The 23,240-nt window shown below is 39.7% G+C and overlaps 1 protein-coding gene across 5 annotated transcripts in view; it reads right to left on the reverse strand.

The window, feature by feature from the left end:
- DYSF (dysferlin) overlaps positions 1-23,240 on the reverse strand; it is a 3,914,743-nt gene that overhangs the window by 297,654 nt on the left and 3,593,849 nt on the right. For all 5 annotated transcript variants that reach the window (XM_044064060.1, XM_044064063.1, XM_044064061.1 and 2 more), the window contains 2 exons: positions 17,982-18,077; positions 11,352-11,493 (listed from right to left, as the gene is read on the reverse strand). In XM_044064060.1, coding sequence (XP_043919995.1) covers positions 11,352-11,493; positions 17,982-18,077 — 238 coding nt within the window. The remainder of the gene's footprint in view (positions 1-11,351; positions 11,494-17,981; positions 18,078-23,240) is intronic.

Genomic DNA, 23,240 nt, shown 5'->3' on the forward strand with positions numbered 1-23,240 from the left:
TCACTTGTAACCGGTTTAGAGTCAGACCTAGCTCCCGCAACTCTTGCTATGTGGGTTCTGTCCGTGAGCCAGTTGGCAACCCATCTCGTGATGTAGGGGTTTATGTTCAGGCTGCTGAGCTTGTCTATAATACCTGAGTGGGGAATGGTGTCGAAGGCCTTTGCGACTTCTAGATTGGCTGTGTGGACCACCTTTCTCTTGTCTATAGCTTTGGTAACTGTCTCAAAGAAGTTCACCAGGTTTAGGAGGCATGATCAGCCCTTAACAAAGCTGAACTGGGTAGGGTCCAGTGTTTGGAGGTTCCCAGTGTCTCTGTTAATGAGATCCATGATGATGCTCTCCATAGCTTTGCAGAGCAAGCTAGTCAGGCTTATAGTTCGATAGTTCCTGGGGTCCATTGTGGCTCCACCTTTGTGGAGCGGAATAACCGTTGCTGTGCGCCACTCTGTGGGCATGTTGCCTGTGGAGAGGCTGAGTTTAGGTGAGGGGTTAGTTCATCTTTGAGCTTGTGTAGGACGCAGCCTGGGATACCGTCCGGCCCCACTGATGCTGGGTTTTTGGCTTTGGAGAGGGCTGTTTTAACCTGAGTGTCTGTGATTTCAGGGGCATTACATTCTTCTGGTATAGTTATGGGCCCTTTTGGGGGTGAGAGGGGGGGTGAAGTTTGCACTGAACCTGCCTGCCAGGATGTTGGCTATATCGGTCGGTTCGGTGTATTTTGTGCCATTCTGCACTAACTCCGAGCAGATCTGAGAACTGCCACTTAGATTCTTGACATAGCTAAAGAATGCATTGTGGTTATCTTTGGAGTCCATGGCAATTTTTATTTTGAAGCTAACCTTGGATGATTTTTATGACGGAACATAGTTTCTTGCTGATACTGATCAGGGATGTCTTCCCTTCTTGGGATTTTACTCTTTTCTGTACTAGTTTCCTCCTTTTATTGTATAGCTTGTTTATGGCATGGGTCCACCAGACTGGTTTAGTTTTCTTGGAGGAGTGAGTCTTGGTTTTGTTTGGGATAGCACGATCCATGCATTCTTGTAGGTGCCCATAGAGTGCATTAGTAAAGGATTTTGCAGCCTGGACAGTGTTATTCTTTAGCATGGGGGCTTTGAAACTTCCCACTTCGGTCTTAAGTAATGTGAAGTTTGCTTTTAAAAAGTTTTTCACAGTGGTTTCTTCGACCAGGGGTGGTGGTGGCAGAATGTGGTTATCCAGAGTGATTAGTTTATGGTTAGATCTAACTAGTGAGGGGTTGGCCTCAGGTGTGGAACACCGGTCGCCCATGTTGGTGATGATCAGGTCCAATATGTTGTCACCTCTGGTGGGGGTGTTGACCAGTTGATCCAGGGCATTTGAGTTTATAAATTCTAGGAAATGTTGGGCAAGGGATTTAGTACTTGAGTAGTTCTCCCAGTTAAGGTTTGGGTAATTGAAATCACCCAATACCAGGGTGTTTTGTAGGACATTTATGTTTCCCAATGTTTCCAGGAATGCGGAGTGGGGATCCTGGGACATGGTGGGTGAGCTGTAGCAAGCTATAATTTGAATAGCAGTTTTGCCCATTGTTAGTTGCACGTGGATGATCTCTGAAGCATCGTGCTGTGCCACTAACCTGGAGGTGTGGGTATCCTTGATGAATATGGATACACCCTCACTGTTTGTATTTTGGTCTGGGTTTTGTGGCCAAAATGTATGGTACAAGTTGTAGCCTGGAGCCTTAAACCAGGTTTCTGTTACTGCACATATATCGATTTTCTCCATACTGAGAAGTGCCTTGAGTGCATGCATTTTGAGGTTTAGACTTCTGGCACTGAGTAGCATTACCTTCAGTTTTTTGTTACTTGTGCTATTTACGGCGGTGGGTTTGTCTTTTGAACCTTGCCTAAAAAAAGGCACTATAGGGGTGGCAAGAGCCTTAGCCAGTATTCGAAAGCCTAAGGGTGACAGGTGCAAGCCGTCTCTAATGAAGCAGCGTGGCTTGTCGAGCATATCATCCCAGGCTGACAGACACTGGATCCCCACTGAATGACACCAGAAGCTTAGCCAGTTGTTGAAATTAATAATTTTTTCTCTATACCATGGTATCATTCTTGGTGAGGGCAGGATGCTACTCAGGGTCAGGGTCATACTGGTCTGGGCTACGTGATCAGAGAGCTCCTCCATGTCTCTTTTCATGTAGTCCAGGGAGGTATGACTCAGGTCATTCACACCAACATGGACAATGACAGAGTCATATTTGTACTTGTTCTGGAGTGACCTGAGTGCTTGTGTTATGTGGTGGATCCTGGCACCCGAAAGGCAGCTAACAGTAACCTTCTCCTTGTTCAGAGTGGGATGTCAGTGTGCCTGACTATAGAGTCACTTATTACTAGTGTATTGGGTATGTTAATTTGCCTTAAGGGCTGTGATTGCGTGGCACACTGGTTTTGTGAAGTATGTATTTCATGGTTTGTGTTGGGGGGTGGAGGTTGCTTGTATGTCTGCTTTGGAGGTCTCTGTTGCTTTTGCAGATTTTTATTTAGAGCTTCCGAGTATGTTTTGTCTATTTATGTGTGTTTTCTGCCGGTGCTGGTTTCATAGGTCTATGTGAGACTGGTGGTGTGGTGCAAGTAATTCCCTTCTCCTCTTGACTGCCTGGTCCAGTCTTGGGTTGAGAGAGCTTAGCCTCCAGTTTGGCTGTATAATTGCATCTCTCACATGTATTAGTGTTTGGTGGAAGGAGGAGAGGGTTGTCTGTGTACATGAGCCAATTGTAACATTGCCTCAAAATGCCTAGATTCACCAGTTGGACTGGAGAGTACACCTGAAACTGCCCTTTGGACATGCCTGGATAGGTACAGTGAACTGTTTTACTGATTGGCTGGTAAGGTTGAATAGAGAGCCTTGTCCTTCTTTACAGTATAGGGGGGTCTAGTGCTAAGGTTTATTAGTGCTTGCTATGAGTTTTGAGGAAGTGCCGAGATGAGAAGTGAATGGTTTGACTGCTTAAGTTGAAAGTTTGTCTAGTTCCAAGGGAAATATTGAAGAGTAGACTTTGTGGAGCCAGGAATAGTTATACCCTAGCTAACTGGTGCTGCCCAGTGCCAAAACCATGCTAATGTGGGTTTTATAGCAGGGAAATGAAAGAGATAGAAATTAGCCCAAAATAGCCAATAAACTACTAATTTCTGGGCTGAAACCACTCCTCCAGGGACAGATAGGCTGCTCAAAGCTCCCTCTCTCACAGTGAACAGAGAAACTTCCTTCTATCCAAGTAAGGTATGGGCAAACACAGAAACTTGTAACACAGCCTTGAATTCAGCACTCACCTGAAAACTGGACTATACTAGCTTAGAAAGGTGGGAAAACAAGTATATTTTTGGGGGGTTTTTTTGGGTTTTTTTCAGAAAATAAAGCAGATACAATCAAAAAAACACTTTAAATGCACAGAAATGGCTATCACACTTGAGTGTGTAGTCCACAACAGTTAAACAGGTAATTTAAACACAAAAACAACTTTGTTAAAGTGCAAGCAGTAAAATAAGTACAATATGTAGCTGAAACAAGCTTTTTAAATTACAGAAGCTCTAGAAAATTGGCATTTTAGGTGGAATTAGCGAAAGGCAGCAAGATTTAGAGATTATTTATATAACTGTAACGGGAATGGACTTTTATGTTCTTATGATGCCCACATTACTGATTTACAGGGATGGAAGCATTTAACAAATATTCAATAAATCTTTAATAAGACTTATTTCGTGCAGAAAATTAATTTCTTTATCTTGTTCTGTGGAAGTTATTTGACTGTGTTCTTTATAGTTATAAGTCTGTATTCACAGAAAACACATTGGTTCTTTTTGGTTTCTAATATGAAAACAGCCTTGACTTTGACTTTTCAAACTGATCATAAGATTTGCCAGCATCATGCAAATAAGGTATGTACTGAAACGTTCCACAAGGTTTGTAACATACAAAATCTCAATATGTATGATTTAGTAATGGAAGAAGCAAAAGAAACTATGCAGATGTTAATGAAAAGGTGTAAGCAGAGTCTCCTGCATGTGACTGATACTGAATTTGTCATTCAAAAACTCAATTATTTTTGTTTTCTTAACTATATTTGCTATTAACATACTTCATATGCAAGTCTGTAGGTTGGAAGTGTATTACATTCGCCCTCTCAGGATGTTTCTCTTTCACCATGGCTGTGCAACAATGAAACTGTATATATACATAAGGATGTGGTGTGAGGTTACCCACATGGAACATGCAGGGATCTTGTCCTCAGGCAAAATAGTTTTAGGTTTTGTTTCGGGGAAGTGATATTCAATCAATTGTGATAAGAAAGCTTACATTCAGGATTTTTTTTCACTTATCCTTTACAGTGAAGCCATTAAACTTATGACAGGATTAAATCATTCAAACAGGGTTAACAATTCAGGAATACTTCCTTTGATGCACAGGAAGTAGCCAATCCTTACACAGAGCATGAGTTATGCACCATTGAAGAGTTGGTGAAGGAGGAGCTCTGGGCTCCAGCTGATGGCTGTTGTGGGAGCTGAAAATATTTAATTAAAGAAAAATAACTGGATCCTTTTTTCAAGTTGAGATGCCTCTGTGTGACAACTTATTCTGACAGCTGTTAAATTCTGTAGAAATGTAGGGTATTGGAAGATGTTATAAGCCCATAACATTCAAAGTGTCCTTCCATATTACATGACAGAAAAATAAAAAAAATGTGCACAGGAACACATTTTGGCAGCCTATTGTCTTTTTATTTATTTATTTATGTATTTCCATTAGTTTACTGGGAGAGTCCAACTAGGTCTAATATGGCCCATTTTCAAAGGAGGCCTGGGGAGAAAAGTTCCACAATTACAATGTTATCATAATACAATAATCTTGTTTGATCACATAATGTATACAGTACAGACTACACAAACGATACATGTGTAGAACTTCATATGAAGTAACAAAGATAAGTCTAAAAAAAGAGAATAAAATTATTTAAATAGCATGAACCTTTAGACATTTAGGGAACAGACTGAATGAAAAAAAATTTCAGAGGAAAGGAAGTTGTAGCCTGGCATGTAAAAGACAGAGGCAGGCAACTAAAGAGGTGAAGAGAGAATGAAGGAAAAGGAGAACGTTAGATGAGGAGTAAGGGGGAGAGAGCTAAGTGGGGGGAGGAGATATTGGTTTTACTGGAACTGCTAACCAGGCTGAGTGCAGCAGCAAAGCCAAATGTTATTAAGATGTTCCTTTAGTAGTAATTTGAATTTAGAAGTATTGTTTGTGTTGTGTATATTTTCAGGTATATCACTCCAAATTTTGGCTAGTTTGTATAAATATAGGTAATTCCGGTAGCTATTGTTTGATATTCATTTGTTTGGCAACTATTACTACAGATTTCAAATCACAGCAGTTCAGAATCTTACACAAATTCACTTCTTTTCTGAATATTCCCCCATGAGTATGTAGCAAACAAGGAGTCTGTGTTGTTCATGACTATTGTCTATTGGGATTTATGCTGTACCAGCCTGATGTTTCTTCAGTTTGACATGTCCGTTTTTTTGCATTACAGAGGGCTGTTTGTTTAGTAAGCAATATACATTTTTCCAAGCTTTCTGGAAATCTGCAAGATGATCTGGTAGTCCAGAATTCAGTTTACAAACTCTATTTTTCTATCCAGTATGGCAAAGACAATAGACTTCATCATCATCAGCCCCCTTTCTCCCGTTTTCTACATGGGGTTGGGGAATCGTGTTAACTGTCACCATCTCTCTTGATTCAATGCTACACTCTTGCCTTCTTTAACACTCCTGCCTGGCTATCGCAGATTTTCTTTCACACAATCCATCCAACTCTTTGCTGGATGTCCTCGTTTCCTCTTACCTTCTTCCTATTTGTCCCAAATCTTCTTTGCCAGATTGTCTTCTGCTTTTCTGCAAGTGTGTCCAAGCCACCGTAATCTGTTCTCTTTGATCTTTTCGGCAATTGGAGCTACTTTGGCTACTGCTCTTATGTCCTCATGTCTTCGTCTGTCCCACAAAGTGCATCCTACCACCCATCTCAGGCACTTCAATTCTATCACCTCTAGCGTCTTCATCTGCTTTGCCTTTACTGCCCAAGTTTCTGTGCCATACAGTAGTACTGGTAGTACCACTGTCTTGTACATCTTACTTTTCAGCTTCTTTGGCATTCTTCTGTCATAGACTACACCTGATACTCTATGCCAGTTGGCGGCAGCTCCTCTGATTCTAGCTTTGACCTCTTCATTCAGACTTCCCTTCTCCTCAACCACCCCTCCCAGATACTGTAATGCCACATCATCTCCATACAGCAACTTTGTTGATCTGTCCCCACCACCCAGTTTGCTAATGTAGTCTATCTCCAGTATGAACAGCAGCGGGCTCAGAGCTGAACCCTGGTGTGCACCCACTCCCACTGGGAACCCCCCTGTGAGGCTGAACACTGTTTGTATTTGAGTCACTGGGTCCTTGTACCTAGCTTGCACTAATTCTACCAATGTTTCTGGGACTTTGAACCACCGCAGTACTGCCCAGATCAGCTTTCTTGTGACCTTGTCATATGCTTTCTCCAAGTCCAGCAATGCCCAGTTGGACTTTTTCCTCATCTTTAGTTTCTTCTCAACTATCTGTCTCACTACAAACATTGGGTCAGTTGTGCTGCATCCTGTTCTGAATCCAAACTGCTCATCTCCCATCTTACATTCTACTAATCTGTGTATCCACTTATCAGTCACCCTCTCTAGAACTTACATGCAATGTGACAGGAGTTTGATTCCTCTGTACTGCCCACAGTTGTGGATGTCCCCTTTGTTTTGTACACTGGCATGAGTATGCTTATTCTCCTGTCATCTGGGATGCGCCTTTCTCTCCACACTGCTATGAGTACCCTCAGGAGCCATTTCTCCCCCATCTCACTCAACAACTTTATCATATCTGCTGTGATCTTATCTGAGCCTGCTGCTTTCTCTTACTTCATTTTCCTTAGTGCTATGCTTACTTTTTCTAGGGTAGGCTCCTCCTCTTCTTTCATGGCAGGCTGTTTCTGGGGCAGTACAGCTTCTGTGGGTTTCCTTCTTTTAGAAACTGCTGGAAATACTCCTTCCATCTGTCTTTGATGTCCTGTGGACTGGAAAGCAGGTTGTTGCTGGCATCCCTTATGAAGGGTGTCTGACTATCTTCTTTATCTTTCTGTCTTTGCCTTGCAACCTGATATAGTTTCTTTGTGCCACCTAATGAGTCACTTTCCAGAAGTTGGGAGAGTGCTTCTCATGCCATATTCTTTGCTATTGCAACTACTTTCTTAGCTTCTTTGTTAGCCAAACATTAGTCCTTCCTAGCCTGGTCAGTCTTTTCTATCTCCCACTTTTTCCTGGACTCCTACTTTCTTTTGATGACTTTCTGGACTTCTGCATTCCACCACCAGCTTTCCTTATGTACCTTATTTCCATACCTGGCTCTGCCACATATATTTTCTGTAGTCCTCACACATGCTGTTTTGAGGCACTGTCATTCTTCTTCAACTACACCTATTTCCTCCTCTTCTTGGGGTGCTAGAGCCCAGAGTAATTTCTTGAACTGCTGTATTTTCTCTCCAGTCAACTTCCAGGTCTTCAGCCTGGTCTCAGTTGACCCTAGAGACTTGTCTGACCACTGCTTGCAGCCATTCTCAGCCAAGAGTTTTTTTGAAGAAATTTAAAGAATAGCAGTCTACCAGGAATAAACTGTATTCCAAATAGAAAAATGAATCCAAACCACGATTCAGACACAGACCAAACGTGGAGCTCTAAAATTACCTCCCCCATGCAGGGGGCAAGCCCCTAACCCTGACCTTATATAAACCAACTCTGAGATTGCCATACCTTGTAGAAAAGAGAATATTTCAAGAAATGGCACCCTGGACTTTGTAGAAGTCCAATGTTTTGGTCATTCAGTCTCCATATTTCAGGACTCATTCTAGTGGATCCTGACATTTCAAATGGCTCCCCCTCTAGTGCTCAGGTTGCTAGTTTATCCTGGGTTGTCTGGTGAAAAAGTCAAGTCTTTATCTCCAACCAAAAAATTAAATGCATTTCTGTTCCTGATTTGTATCGTTCCACCATGTCCTTTTATCTTGTCTTTCTTTCTAACCAACAGTCACAGATATAGGCAGAAGAAGTGTGCACTAATCTAGAAAGTACCATATTGTCATCAATGGTACTATAGAGACCAAGAAGATGGGGGGGGGGGGTGAACTAGTGGACACCAGGGAATACTTTAAGTGTTGTGATGGCACCAATGTTACTATGTGGATTGACGGGTTGGGGAAACCACTGGATACCAGAGATAAAGTGAAGTTCAGCAATGGCACAGACATCATAAGGGAGATGAAAGGATGGGGGGATACACTAGGCACCAGAGATGATTCTCTAAATTGCTGCACCAGCACTGACATCATAACAGTGATCGGGGGTGGGGATACACTAGACAACCAATGGCACTAAAGCATTAAGGGGGAACCACAGAAGGGTAGACAGAGAAGGGATAGGTACAGGGAACTGTGGCATGTGTGTGTGCGTGTGTGCGTGTGTGTGTGTGTGTGTGTGTGTGTGTGTGTGTGTGTGTGTGTGTGTGTGTGTGTGTATGTGAGTGTGTGCGTGTGTGCATGTGTGCGTGTGTGTATGTGTGTGTGTGCAAGTGTGTTTCACATTCATGTATTTGTGTATGTGAAAGAGTGACTGAGGAAAGGCACTGCCTATATGAGCAGCAGGTTACTGAGCATGTTATGATAGTAGATGTAATTCAAGAAACACGCAAATTAACAAATAATGATGTCTTATCTTATTATGACTAGCATGTCTCTGAATCACAAATGGGTGAGTCATGGTAGAACGGTCCCTCTAGTGTGAGCCATACAGCTCATCAAAGGAACTTCCAAGTACTGTTATTTTAGGATGGTAGCATGCCTTTTTGAAGGGTTCATTGGTAAAGTGATTTTAGTTGTTTATCCTATTTGCCAGCTCTTAAAACAAACAAACAAGCAAACAAACAAAAAAATTGGGCTTTACGCATTATCATCCCAAAGTTTTTTTTTTAATTTTAGTCAGTCAGATTTTATTATTTGTGAACAACATTTTCCAAAGTAATACAACTGTTAATTTTCATTAATTCAAATGCTCTGTATTAGAATTGTTCATATACTGGATCTGTAACATTGCCACATCATATGACATGTGAGTATAGTTTTAGTATATTTACAATGTATTTACAGTTCGAGAGTAAACTATTTTTATGTCTTCTTTTTAAGATATGTACATGTTGCTAACTTGTACATATGTATATAGTAATGATGTAAAAACTATGACCTTAAGAACAAGTAACTAGTTAAGGGGTTTATGTGCCACGTGACTTCACAGGGACTTCAATTAAATAAAAGTTGTTGCTGAACATACAGCATGTCTAATTGTTCAGTTATACTGGTTACACATTTACTTAACTATATACATTGAACCAAGGGAGTATGATGCTACAAGGCATAGATCATCTTTGCATGCAACATTCAAGATTCAGAGCAGGCCTCTAGTCACTGTCAATATAACAGTCATATATTCTCTTTGGATCTCCTCCATTTTCTTTGTACTGTTTTGCTCAGTTCCCCTGTGCCACACATGACTCTCAACTGTCTCTAATTTTGCAGAATGCCCCCTAACTTTACCTGATAATTTTCGACTGTACCTCATAAAATACATGATTTCCTGGTAAACTGAGGACTGATGCCACTAAATAATGATACACACCTTTGAATTTTGGATTTCATATCTTTCAGAAAATAAATGCCAACCTGTTATTCTAGCAAATGTCTAAGTAATTAAGGGCAATATTTAAAACCTGTCCCTGGCTTAGGCCTTTCTCCCACAATATTTTCTGCCTGTCCCTGTTTCTTGAGCTAAGAGGTTGACAGCTATGACTTTCAATGGACTCTTTCTGCCTAATATGTTATGTAACTCTACATTTGAAAAGTGTTATATCCAGTACACTCACACTGTAAACAAAAAGCAAATAAGCAAATACTCAAGTTGATGATATGCCTAGAGTCTCCTTTCCCAGTAAGAATCACTCCTGTGAATGGCTCTATATCAGTCCGTGACCCAGAATACTACAGAGTGTCCCTCGCATATCATAAAACAGCAGAAGTTATGGTTAGTAGACTCAAAGACATAGTCAGCAAATGGTACATCCTTGGAGACAATTCACCAAAACAGCAGTCAAGGCAGATACAATAACATAAACACTTTCTGGCTGGGTGCACAGCACCCACCCATCCCACCCCACCCCAACACCGAGACTTGATTAATGTATTCAACTCCAAAGTTGCTTCAATAGGGGAACTGTGCAGTAAGTTACATTTGCTGAACTGGGATTCAGTTAACTGTAGTACAACTGCAACCACCAACAAGCAACAACTAAAAAAATCCTTTCTGGAAGGTTGGTAATAATTTATTACAAATAATACAGCATTATAAATCTCTATTAGTCAACAGCTTGCATGCAATTCATAGCCTAAGCGCTACTGCCAGTAACAATGTCAGTGACTAATCCTTCCATCCATGCATCCATCCATCCATCCACAATCTCTTTTTCCCATTTTCCACATAGGGTCAGGTGTCACTTCAACAATAACAATCATCTAGAACCCTGCTGCATCTTGTTCTCACTCACACACACACATTCATATTCACACCAATGCCCAATGTATAGTATCCAGTCCACCTACTGCATGTCTTTGGTGTATGGGAGGAAATCAGAGTGCTCCTGCTGTTAGGCAAATATCTCTTTACCGCATGCATGCCTTTGATGTATGCAACATGGCTTTCACTACAATATCTACCACTGCAAGTCTCCTACATCTCTGAATATTATCAATATTTTCCTTGGTACTCACAGTATCAAAAATATTTGAGTACTCTCTGTGCAATCAAAATAAGTTGCTGTCCTGTTTTTCTGGAATGCTCAGTAAATAAGTTCCCAAAATAATATTATTCACCATTGATCCTGCAATAACCTGACTAGATATTTTATAGAAGGCACAATGTTGTAATTAGCACTGTACATTGAAATGCAGGAATTGGGGAGTGATATGAATAAAAACCATTGTAGTGATAAAAAAGAGTGCAACATTAAAAAAATTAAGCCAAATATTTCTAATAGTTTGGACTCCTCAAAAACATGTAATCAGCAATATGGTCTGAGAATTTTTATCTGTTTTTATTTACATATAAACAAGTTTGATTTCTTGATTCTTACTTCCAGTATGATCCTCAGTACTTGGCCTAGCAACTGAGTTTTCTGCAGACTCACCTTCTTGCTTAAGGTACAGACTTGCTCAGCTGGAAGGTATTCAAAAGGAAAGAGCAAACGCCAGTTGAAGTTCCCTTCTCCTCCCAATGACCTGTAGTGTACATCTGTTTTCTGTTTATTTTCTTCATAACCCAACAGCCACCTAGGAAAAGCAATATGTTTCCAGGTTACGTTTTAAATGCAGAACCAAATCTGGATATTTTTTTTACAACATCTGCATAACTTTTCCTCATATGTAGAATACCAACACAGTCATACAGAAATGTCATACTTCTGGAAAGATTAGGAATTATTTATTAGATATTTTGTCTGTACAAAAAACATATGTAAGACAGCATAAACAAAGCAATTGTGTGTCTAAAGGAGAGCATTACTGAAGCTGTCTTTGTTAACTGTCTGCTCTAAATATATAGCAAGTTGATAAAGTTGCACATCTTCTAAACATGAACTATGCAATTTTTTTATGTAGTCTTTCAGAAATCTCATCCATTGGTGCAAAGGGTGAAATTCAGAAAATGTCAAAGATTCAAGAAGTTAGATTTGGCACCTAGCATAAGCTATATGATAACAATGAGTCACAAAAACCAGGCTCTGCTCAAACAAGTGTTCCAGAAGTCAACAGGGGAGACAGCTGCCCACCATACTACTGCATGAGAAGTGTAGCAGCACACCACATAGCTTTTGTGTATCTGTTGTAATTATCCTGTGCAGCAGTAGTGAATACTGGAGGCTTGTTTACATTAATTATAATGAAAAAATGTACCCAGCCATCACACAAGCAACTTGTTGAGTGCCATCTCTAGTGTGATGTCAGATCTGTGTCATGTTGCTGGAAGCAATGGCTCTGTGAGAGAATATAATAGTTTTACTAAGCCATGACAAGATCATGTATTAATTATTCAGACAGGAACTGAATTTTGGTTTGAAAAGCAATTACTCCCTTAGCAGACATAATAGAGCTTTGCAACCACAATCACAGAGTTTCATCACCAAGTTTCTGAATTATGACCTCACTCTCTCCCAGTACGTTATAAAGATCATGCTGCCACTTTCTTCACCTGACCACAGAGCTACCGAACTTTGTAATCGCAAAGATGATACAATTTTAATTTCAAGACTTCAGAAGTTCATAAATTGGCTCTGTCTAGAATTCAGTCATGAAGTGATCTATTATATCACTGCTACTGTGTCAAAGCAAGTGGAAGAAAATGTAAGAATGCCAGTGGTACACTGCTTCAACACAGGTAGTTTTATTGCACCACAAGCAAGCCAGAGCCACCGAGTTTTAAATATCACCAAATTTTGTTTTCACAGTTTACCTCGTTGACCGTGTAGCCTAATGGATAAGGTGTCTGATTTCAGATTAGAAGGTTGTAGGTTTGAGTCCTGCCATGGCTGCACATCCAGTGATCTTGCTTTTGTTTTGGCCATGGTGGTGCTGCGGTTAGCGTTATTGCCTCATAGCAAGAGGTTCTTCAGTTCGATTCTCGGCTGGAGTGTCTTCTTTGTGGAGTCTGCATGTCCTCCCTGTGGTCGAGTGAGCTTTAAAGACATGCAGGTAGGTGCAAGTGCCTTCTGTGAAGGTTAGGTGCTGGGCTGGCAACTCAACACCATAAAAACTTCACTGCCAATCAGTCTGCTGACCAGTGATCTGCTGTGGTGACCCCAAACCTGGAAAAGCCGAAAGACATTGCTTTGTTTGTTTTCACAGTTTAAACCCTCTGAAAGTAAAAAAATTATCCTCCACAAACACACTAAACAGCATGTACATTAAATAAGAAACCCTTTACTTTTCAATACCAAAACCAGCCCCATCAAATGTTCATCCTAAATAGGTTGAAACACATAAAAACAGTAATCACATTATAAAGCAAATGTTACTTCATCAATGAATTATTCAATATGTGCAAAACAGAAAACTAAGCAAGAGCTTCATGCTTTTAGCACTGTGATAATCACAGGACCTGAGTTAACATGGCTCATCGAATCTAAGAAATACAATATCACAATGATAGAAAGTCAGTGCTAAAGGAAGTTGAAAAGAAAGGCAAAGTTCACATCATTAAAAGGGATGTTTTTAATATATACTGCAATAAATACTTGATTATCAGTTCCTTGTTCATGACTCAGGGTTGTAGGCTATTGACTTTAAATATGTACCAAGCCTTTTTTTATAGACACATGAATAAATAAAAGTTACATACTCACCAAAACTATGCATCTGGGTTGTCTGTTTTGGTCCTTCCTCGGATCAGAGCTCAGATCCAACATCAGCTACTTTTAAAGATTTGGATCTGTACTCAAGCTCCTCACCTTACCCATAATCCTCCTCACTAACACTATAACTTTAGATCGAGTTTTCCCTCCCTTTACTCTACAGTGTTTGCACAAACAGTTATCATATAGAAACAGTACTGAAAAATAAAATAACAACTCAAGGGACAACTATGTGAGCAGGAGAAACAAACAGAAAAGAGCTGTAGCTCATCAATCAGTCATGCAAGACTTTATTCCTCAAGTCTAACTGGGAGTCTTGAGGATTTTAAAAAAATTGAAATAGGAAGGGGGATGGAGCAAAGGAGGTTGACAAGGACAAAAACAGACAAAACAGATGCATAGTTATGGTGAGTACATAACTTTTATATCTGATGCTTTTTCATCCATTCTTCAACTGATGAGGCAGAATCCCCAGCTGGAGAAAGCCAGGGTGGTCCTCAAGGAAGGACAATCCGGATGACAGCAGAGCCAAACACTGCTCTGTTCTTAGATAAGACATCCAATTTGTAGTGAGCAATAAAGGTATGCAAGTTAGACTTCATGGCAGCTCCACAAATGTCATCTATAGAAACTTTAGACCAGAAAGCAGAGGATGTGGCCACTGATCTTGTGGAATGAGCCCTTGGAGGTCTGGGATTTGTCAGTCCATTTTCACTGTATACCAAGGAAATGCAGTCAATGAGCCACTTGGCTGAAGTCACCTTTGAGACAGATTTTCCCAGTTTGACTTTAGAAAAGATAATAAACAGCTGGTTTGATTTTCTGAATTACTTTGTTCTATGGATATACAATCAAAGTTGCTTTACTTGAAAATTTTAAAAAGAAAACAGGAAGGCTGATCTACTTATTCATGGTTGTTTCTGAGGCCACCTTAGGTACAGAGGAAGGATTCATGCGGAGACCCTGTCCTTATGAAAAATTAGATATGGTGGCTTAGATGAGAGGGCCTGGAGTTCTGATACTCAACTGGCTGAAGTGATTGCGACCAGAAAAATAGTTTTCCAAGACAAACATTTCAAATCTGCCTTGACAGTTGGTTCAAACAGAGGTTGAGTTAAGGCTTGCAGGAGAATACGTAGACTCTATGGTGAATTTTGGATAGATGCAAGTTGAATTTTTAAGGCTGAATAACTCACACTGCTGTTAAATATAGAAGCAAGAAAAGTATAGATTAGCTGAATTGGGTACAGAAAATGGATCTATTTTTCTCTGGGTGGCCCAACGGGAGAATGTTTTCCATTTACTCTTATACACCTTTTATGCAGAATCCTTCTGAGAAGATATAAGGACGTGTCTTGACTGGGGATAAAAACCTGGACTGTCTAGCTTTCATTGGAAGTGGAGAAACCACGGTGTCATTTGGATGGTCTGAATGTCAGGATGAGTTGTTCCTGATGGGTGAGAGAGAATATTCTGGATTGGATTTAACAACAAATGAAGGTGTACCAGATGAGGCCACAGAAATGAGAATGATACTTGTCAAGGCCAGAAAGGAGCAATGAGGATTATTTTACACTTCCAGTAACTCTCTTTCTGTAGAAAATTTGCGATCAGTGGAACAAAAAGAAAAGCATATAAGAGTCCCAGGGTCCAATCATGAACTAGAGAGTTTCTCTGTGACTCTCTGTCTGGAGAGATGAGGGCAAAGTACTTGCTGCACTTGGAGATGAGTGGGGAAGCAAAGAGATTATAGCACGGCTGGGCCCACTGACATGAACATTGTTTTTGCCACCACAGGACAGAGAGCCCACTTGTGAGTTTGTAATATGGACCTGCTCAGTTTATCTGCTAGACCACTAGACTTCACCATAATATGTGTTGCCAGAAGAAAGCAACCAGAATAGATCACTCACAGATAAACGCTCATTGTTTCTTGACATGGGGGAGGACTTGGTTGTCCCCATTTGTTGATGTGCCAGATAACTGACATATTGTCTGGCTGAATGGCAATCATCCCCAGAGGGAGAACATCTTGAAAAGTCTGCAATGCTAATAATACTACTTTCATTTCAAAAACATTGATGTGAAGACTAGCCACCACATAGGACCAAGTGCCTTGGACTGTCTTTCCCGAGTAATGCCCCCCTACCATAATGAGGAGCCATCCATGGTCACTGTCGCCTTGGCTGGTGGAAGGATAAAAGGGCAGCCCTGAGAAACTCCTCTTGGGGTAATCCTTCAGAAAATGTGCATTTTGCAAATTATTGTAATATGTATTGCAGCACAGGATGTCACCTGACAGATCACTGCACTGCTAGCATCCACTGAGGTATGCTCATGTAATATCTTGGTAGTGGTATTAGATTTAAGGAAGCTGTTATAGATCCTAGAAGTTGCAAAATCAATTTTGCTAGTAGAGAAGGATAAGATAGCATCTGGGTTGCTTGGTCCGGTAATGGATTTATCCTTGCTGAGAGAGACTTGCAATTTGTGTAACCATGTTCAGACAAGCACCAATGAACTCTACTTGAGTAGGGGAGAGTTGAGGTTTGGTGTACTTCACTGTAATGCCCAGTTGAAGACATAACTGTACAAATAGTCCCCAGGCTGAGTCAGAAGATGCTTAATGGAAGCAAAAATGAGCCAGTCATTGAGCTACGGAAGTACCCAGAATCTTAGCAGTCTCAGGTGAGCTGCAACTACTCCCATGCACTTGGTGAACACCCTGGGGAGGCTGTGGTGAGACCAACAGGAAAAGCTGTGAATTGATAATGGCTGGCTCCCAGATGGAAGTGAAGAAATCTCATGGAATGCCTATCTACTTTGAAATGATACTACACATCCTGGAGATCTATCGAGCACTTCCAATTGCCCCTGTCCAGAAGTGGCAGAATGGATTGACTGTGACCAATTGGCCCTTGCAATGTTTAGAATAGAATAGAATAGATTAGTACTAGGCTAACTGCCCTTGTGAGTCATTTTAAGCCTAGCAAATTATCCCTTGTGAGATTCAAACCCTGCACCTTTAGTTTGTAAGGCAAATACCTTAACCATTACGTCACTCTCCCTCCATCATGGTTTGACATCATGGTTTAAAATGCTGAGATCCAGGATGGACCTCAGGTTCCCAGTCTTCTTTGGCACCAAAAAGAATCTTGAATAAGTTTCAAAACCTTGTTGGTCTGGGGGGACCATCTGGATGACTCTTTTTTTTTCAGCAGTTTTTGTATTTCTATGCATGCTGATTTTCTCTGACTGGATAGAATGTCTGGAAGTTTCGTAGAGTGACTGGGGGGGGGGGGGCTGTAGGGAAAGGGTGTGCAATAACCTGTGGAAATAATCCTCTGCACCCAATTATCTTTGCTGATGACTATCCAGGTTTGCGAATCCAGACTGCAGCTGTCGGGCAACCTTTCAGGAGGACTGATAGGGTTTGTCAGAGGAGGGGCATTTTGCAGACATTCTCTGCCACAAAAGCATCATCTATTATTAGCATTCCCTCCTCTACTACAGGAAAATCTGTCCCTATAAGAGACCAGGGAAGAATCTTCCAACGTCTGGAACCACATTTTCCTGACACCTCTCTGATTCCAGGCAAAGGATTTTTGATGCGTAGAAAAATGAATCCCCGTGGCAGGTAAGGTCTTTCCATCTTGTTCACTGTTACATAGGGTTTCTCCCGGAACCACATTTTCCTGACACCTCTCTAATTCTGGGAAATGGTTCTTTGAGGTGTATAAAAATGGATCCCAGTGGCTGATAATGTCTTCCTAACTTGATCACTCCTACATAGGGTTTCTTTAACCTTGGGAACAAATAAGTTAGATCATACCATCTAATCTGTATTTATAGGGTGACATTTCCCAAGTGTAGAACAATGGTATCACCATGGCTCCAACATGTCTGAATAAAGTAAATGCACCAGTTCATGAGCGAAAACAGCAACTGTGTTAATTTCATCCACCACTCTACTAGCCCCCACTCAAGAATTAATTTCTTACTGGACACGAGTCAGACAGGTACACTGAACTTCAGTGTTAAATGAATGGAAGAGGTAATGCTAAACAAGTATTTACAGCTGACAGCGGCAGAGCACTGCCACCGCATTAAACTTGTCTTGTTTCCTAACAATGAATTTACCCAGAACAGCTTTGGTGACACCTCACTGGTGCATGCTACTGTAACTAGGTACCTGCTGCTTGTGAAACTAATTATAGCTTCATAAATCGACACAGATAATAACTGTCTCATTCTTATTTCCCTTTTTTAACTATAGCTTGATTTGCCGACTTGGAATGCTCGTGAAACATGCTGTCACAACAAAACAATCACCCTACGCTGCAGTGTTTTGATTTTTAATGCATAGCATGTGCACCGTCTTACCAGAGCTCCATAAACAATGGTATTACTTACCCTTTGACATATATGTCGCTCATTTTCTCTCCGGTTACACTGAGGTCGTCCAAAATCACATCTCTAGTGTTCCAAATTATGCAGCGAAGGTAGTACCTATGGGCAACAAAAAGTATTTACAGTGATGCATGAAGAAAGACAACTAGTTATTCTGAAAGACTACTCCAGTGAATAATTTCTTGTCTTTGTTACTGTAATATGTTTGACAAACCACATAACAGTGCATAGATGAGCAAAATAATAACCAGCAAAGGGATGCCATCACAAGTGGTTGACAAAAACAACTATGTCCCATCTCTCCAAACGAGAAAACATTGCTAGTGTACCAACCAGGTACTGTTATTTATAACTATTTGTGCAATCACTGAGGCAGAGAATACCTTGTCAGTCAGTTTACTCATGTAACAATATACCACTGGATTATTTTCAGTTCTATTTCTCCTACTTTTATTTTACTTTAACAGCATTTTTGCTTGCTTCATTGCATGACAATGTATGGACTTATTAACTTAAGCCTGCAAAATGTTTTCTTTATTTATTCCAGTACAATATATTTTTAACCGGCATCTTTCATTCTAAACTGGTGACATCTTGCTCATGTACTGAGATGTACAGCTGGACAAAAACAAGGAGATGAAAATGACCACAATGGCGAGAGGGAAGAGAATTAAACAGAGTGACAATGGGAAGGGTGGTCAGTCTAACACTCTGTTCTATTTACAATGATTATTTAGAGTTGTGTGCCCCTTTTATAAAATATGCAACAGCTTTAAGAAGCTTGTTTGAGTGTGGAAAGATTGTGTGTGTGTGTGTGTGTGTGTGTGTGTGTGTGTGTGTGTGTGTGTGTGTGTGTGTGTGTGTGTGTGTGTGTGTGTGTGTGTGTGTGTGTGTGTGTGTGTGTGTGTGTGTGTGTGTGTGTGTGTGTGTGTGTGTGTGTGTGTGTGTGTGTGTGTGTGTGTGTGTGTGTGTGTGTGTATGTGTTTGTGTTTTATAGTTCCCTCAACACTACTTCATACAACTAAGGGAAACAATATTCTGACACGGAATCAGAAGAACAACTCCCTTATTAAATATGACACAAGTCTCATATATTACGACATCATATTTCTTAAAGCTGTAACACTTTGAAATAGAGTAAAGAGTTACATATAATTCCCTTCATGTTATCTAACACAAGAATGTTGTTACAGAATTAGGAGTTCCTAAATGTGATATCTTTTTTTAATCTGTTGCTCTGCTTTCTATCTAATAACGGTTTTGGTGGTGTGTAGGGGATGATTTTTATCAGTATTTCAATACTTTACCGGAATTAGCCAAAGGTACTTTGGAATGTGCTGCTTATGTTATATGTGCTCCTCTCATTTTATCAATGTCTGTTGTTTTGATATATAAGCACCGTAGGTACTGTCAGGGGTTTAATTCCTGTCACTTCTCAGTTGTCTGACTGCTTACGTGCTTATGGTGATGGCACATTGTATTTAGTAACACGCAGACAAACTTGTTTTTTTTTTGCTGTTACATATCTTGTTCATATTAGACTAGGACATATGTCTTGTGATAGGATCTACTATTGCTATGTATATATGTATGACATCTGTTCTGTTTGTTTATTTTTTTCTACATTGTACGTTTTATCTGCTGGCATAGAACTTACTAGTGGGATGTTTCTTTGTATAATCTGTTAAAAGTATTTCATGTTGCTTGGTTATTATTTATTTATGTATGTGTAATGTTTGCTATTATTTAACTGCTTATTGGTACTGTATTATACTTTCTTTTACTTTCTTACGTATCTCTTCATACTAATATCTTTTCTATGTTACCCTGCAGTCTGCCTTTCCTTTTATCTCTCTATAACATTTTGTTTCTCACTTTATTGCCGGTATCTTTATCTAACCTCCTCTCCTTTCTCCCCTGTTTCTAAGATCCCTGACCTGGCATTTACTGCTTTTCAGACAACAGCTTCTCCAGGGTATAGCCGACATAGTACTACTCCTCCTTAAGCAGAATCTACGGCTTTACAGAATAGATTTCCTTTCTGTCCCCTCCCATCTCCAACTAGCTTCCCTACTGCACCAGTTCCTTCTTCACTAATACCAGCTACATTTAACCTGTTGAACACAACAAACTTCTTGGAGAAACAATAGATCAAGGTCTAAAATTCAAAAAACATCTAGTTCTCACCATCATAAAGGTCCATGTGAAACTTGGCACTCCTTACAAATCCACACTATATCTTACTTACCCCACTTGACAAGTCCTAGCCAGAACACATTTAGTCTCCACTCTTTACGCCTCTCCCATTTTTACAAATCTAAGAAAAACTGATATAAACAAACTCCAAACATGCTATAATAAACTGGCTAAATTTGCTGCATACCATCCATCCAAAACTCATCACTGCTCTGCCCTACACATACTAAATTGACTTGATTTGTCCAATCAACTATACCTGAACCAATTAACCACTGACCACTCCCTACTCTACCAACCTGATAACTGCCCTGCACTCAAAAACTTAATTCTACCATGCTCTAACTCCACAACTCAAGATCCTCTGACAAGCTTGCAATAAAAGTCACAATGTCAAACAATAGCTCCGGAGACTCTCTCTTCTCCAGTCAGCTATCTAAAAAATGGAATTCAATAACACAGCACATAAGAAATAGTTCTAACTAGGCCAGATTTAAAACGCTTCTCAGAGATCACGTTGCCAGCAGCTGGCTGTGCTCCAGTAATTCTCCACACTGACCACACACTACTTCCTCCCTAACTCTAGTCTCCCTATTTTCTGCTCATTTCTTCTCCTTTGTATACTAAACCTTGCACTCCAAACATCTATTCTACTTTTCTCACTTCACTTGTTTCTTCATCTCCTCCCTTTCCTAAACCCTATGTCACTTTTCTTCCCCACTTCCTTTATCCTATTTCACTTTTCTTCCCCACTTCCTTTATCCTGTTTCACTTTTCTTCCCCACTTCCTTTATCCTATGTCACTTTTCTTCCCCACTTCCTTTATCCTATTTCACTTTTCTTCCCCACTTCCTTTATCCTATTTCACTTTTCTTCCCCACTTCATTTATCTAAACCTTACTTCACCTTTTCTTTCCTTTTTTCTTTTCCTTTTCCTTCTTTAATCTCTTCCTCTTGCCGCTGCTTCCCCTTCATCCTGCAATCAGTTTTTGCTTCTCCTGGAATAGCACAAATACTACAGCTGAATATTTTTACATACAACAATAGTACCTACCTTCAACTGTGTTCTCACAATACTATCCTGCAGCTGAATCATGTTGTTTTGTTAGCCTATAGCTCTACATACTTCTTTAGTATTATTTATGCTAGTCAGTTTTTTCATCTGTATTATATTATAATATTGTTTTGGAGCTTTTCGCCCTGGGCCACCGCTGAAAATGGGCTATCAGCCCAGCTGGACACTCCTCGTAAACAAATGTAAAATAAATAAATCTGCTTACACTGGAAAGCAGAACAACTGATGAATAACAGTTTTGATTTATAGAACATCTGGGGCACTTGCCATATTGCTTCTTTCATAAATGGAAAAATTGTTTACAGCTGTTACAAAAAGGGCAAATCTATATAAAAAAAAAAAAAAAAAACTAAAAACCTAAATTGACCACTTAGGCCAACAGAGTAATATGCTAATAAAGCACACAAGACTTAGTAGGTAGAAACTGAAGGGTGAATATTTATTTATTACAGCACACAGTGATTGAAACTGTGGATTAAATTAAGGATCTGGATATATGGCTAGATTAAGCTTTGAGTATTTCTAATCATGTTATCCAGTTCGTTAATGACAATGATAAAACTGTAGGCTGTATACAAATATTTATAAAGTCTAGGAAATCAGAAAAGTTGAAATCATTATTTGTAAATTAGATAAAATCAGAAAAGTTGAAATCATTATTTGTAAATTAGATAAGACCCCAATTAATAATATATTGCCAACCAAGTCAACACATTGTAAAATAGATAAATACGTATGCACATACATACATAAATAAATACAGAAACTAATAAGAAAATGGCAGGAATAAACTGGAAAGAGTACAGCGTAAATATACCAAGGTTATTCATGGACGTGAAAGTCTATATTATGAAAGATTAAAGTATCTGAACCAGTACAGGGTTTCATTTACATATTTAAGAGGCACCCTTATTCAGGTATACAGGGCATTTATAGACATCTACCTTTGTGAATGACTGGGGTTATCAAAGGGAATGAGAGAAGTATTAGGCATCCTTTCCAGGAGTTTAGATAGGAATGATAGCTAGGAATGACAGAGATGCTAACTAGTTGTTTGAGAGAGTAGCTAATGCCTGGAATCATACGTTTAAAATTTCCAGATTTCTGCAAAATATCCTGATTTATGCCTCATATTTTTGTCTTGTTCCTCATAAAATGTGGTTTTTCTGACAAATCACGAAGGACCGAAATCATTAAATAATGACAGATCTTAGAGTTTCAGACTTCATATCCTTCAGAAAATCTAAGCTAAGACAAAACTTGTTATTCCAGCAAATTTCTAATTTTATAAGAACAATATTTAAAATCTGTCCCTATTTTGTGACCTTTGTTTCCCTATTATTTTTGGCTTTGTCCAAATTTTTTGAGATAAGAGGTCAAGCAGTACCCTTGGAATAGACTGTCAAATAACATTAAAGCAAGCACTAGTTTAGATTTTTTTAAGAACAATCTGAACACTTATTATCACGACGATGGATATGGTATATTGATAAGCTAGAAGGACATTACTGTTTATGCCTGAAATATTTGCATGTATGTATGTATGTATGTATGTATTTCTACTGATGATGTGACATTACTGGCACAAAGACAATGAAAATGTAGTTAGCAGTGAGGCACAGCAGTGTATAAGCAGAGACCCACATCTTAGACTCTTCTTTTGTATGACCATGTCAAATGACTGCTGAGGATAAAATGATATTCCATTTCCGGCAGTTTTGAATATATTTACTCCACCCATAATGAAGAAAATGAAAGTATACTGCAGTCACACCAAGACATTGGACTTTTATTACTGTGCTTATTGTCTTAGATATGCATCCATGGTAAAAGTTCAATGTGCTTACTGTCTTAGATATCCATCCATAAAGAAAATGAAGGTGGCACTGTTACTTACATTTTATTTGGGCAATCATTGTGGCAGAGAACATTTTTTCTGTGAGATTACTCAAGTAACAAAATACCACTGGCCATCTATTTAGATCTCAAAC

Source organism: Protopterus annectens, chromosome 2.part2, assembly GCF_019279795.1.
Source record: "Protopterus annectens isolate FY-2018-M chromosome 2.part2, PAN1.0, whole genome shotgun sequence".
Classification (NCBI taxonomy): Eukaryota; Metazoa; Chordata; order Ceratodontiformes; family Protopteridae; genus Protopterus; species Protopterus annectens.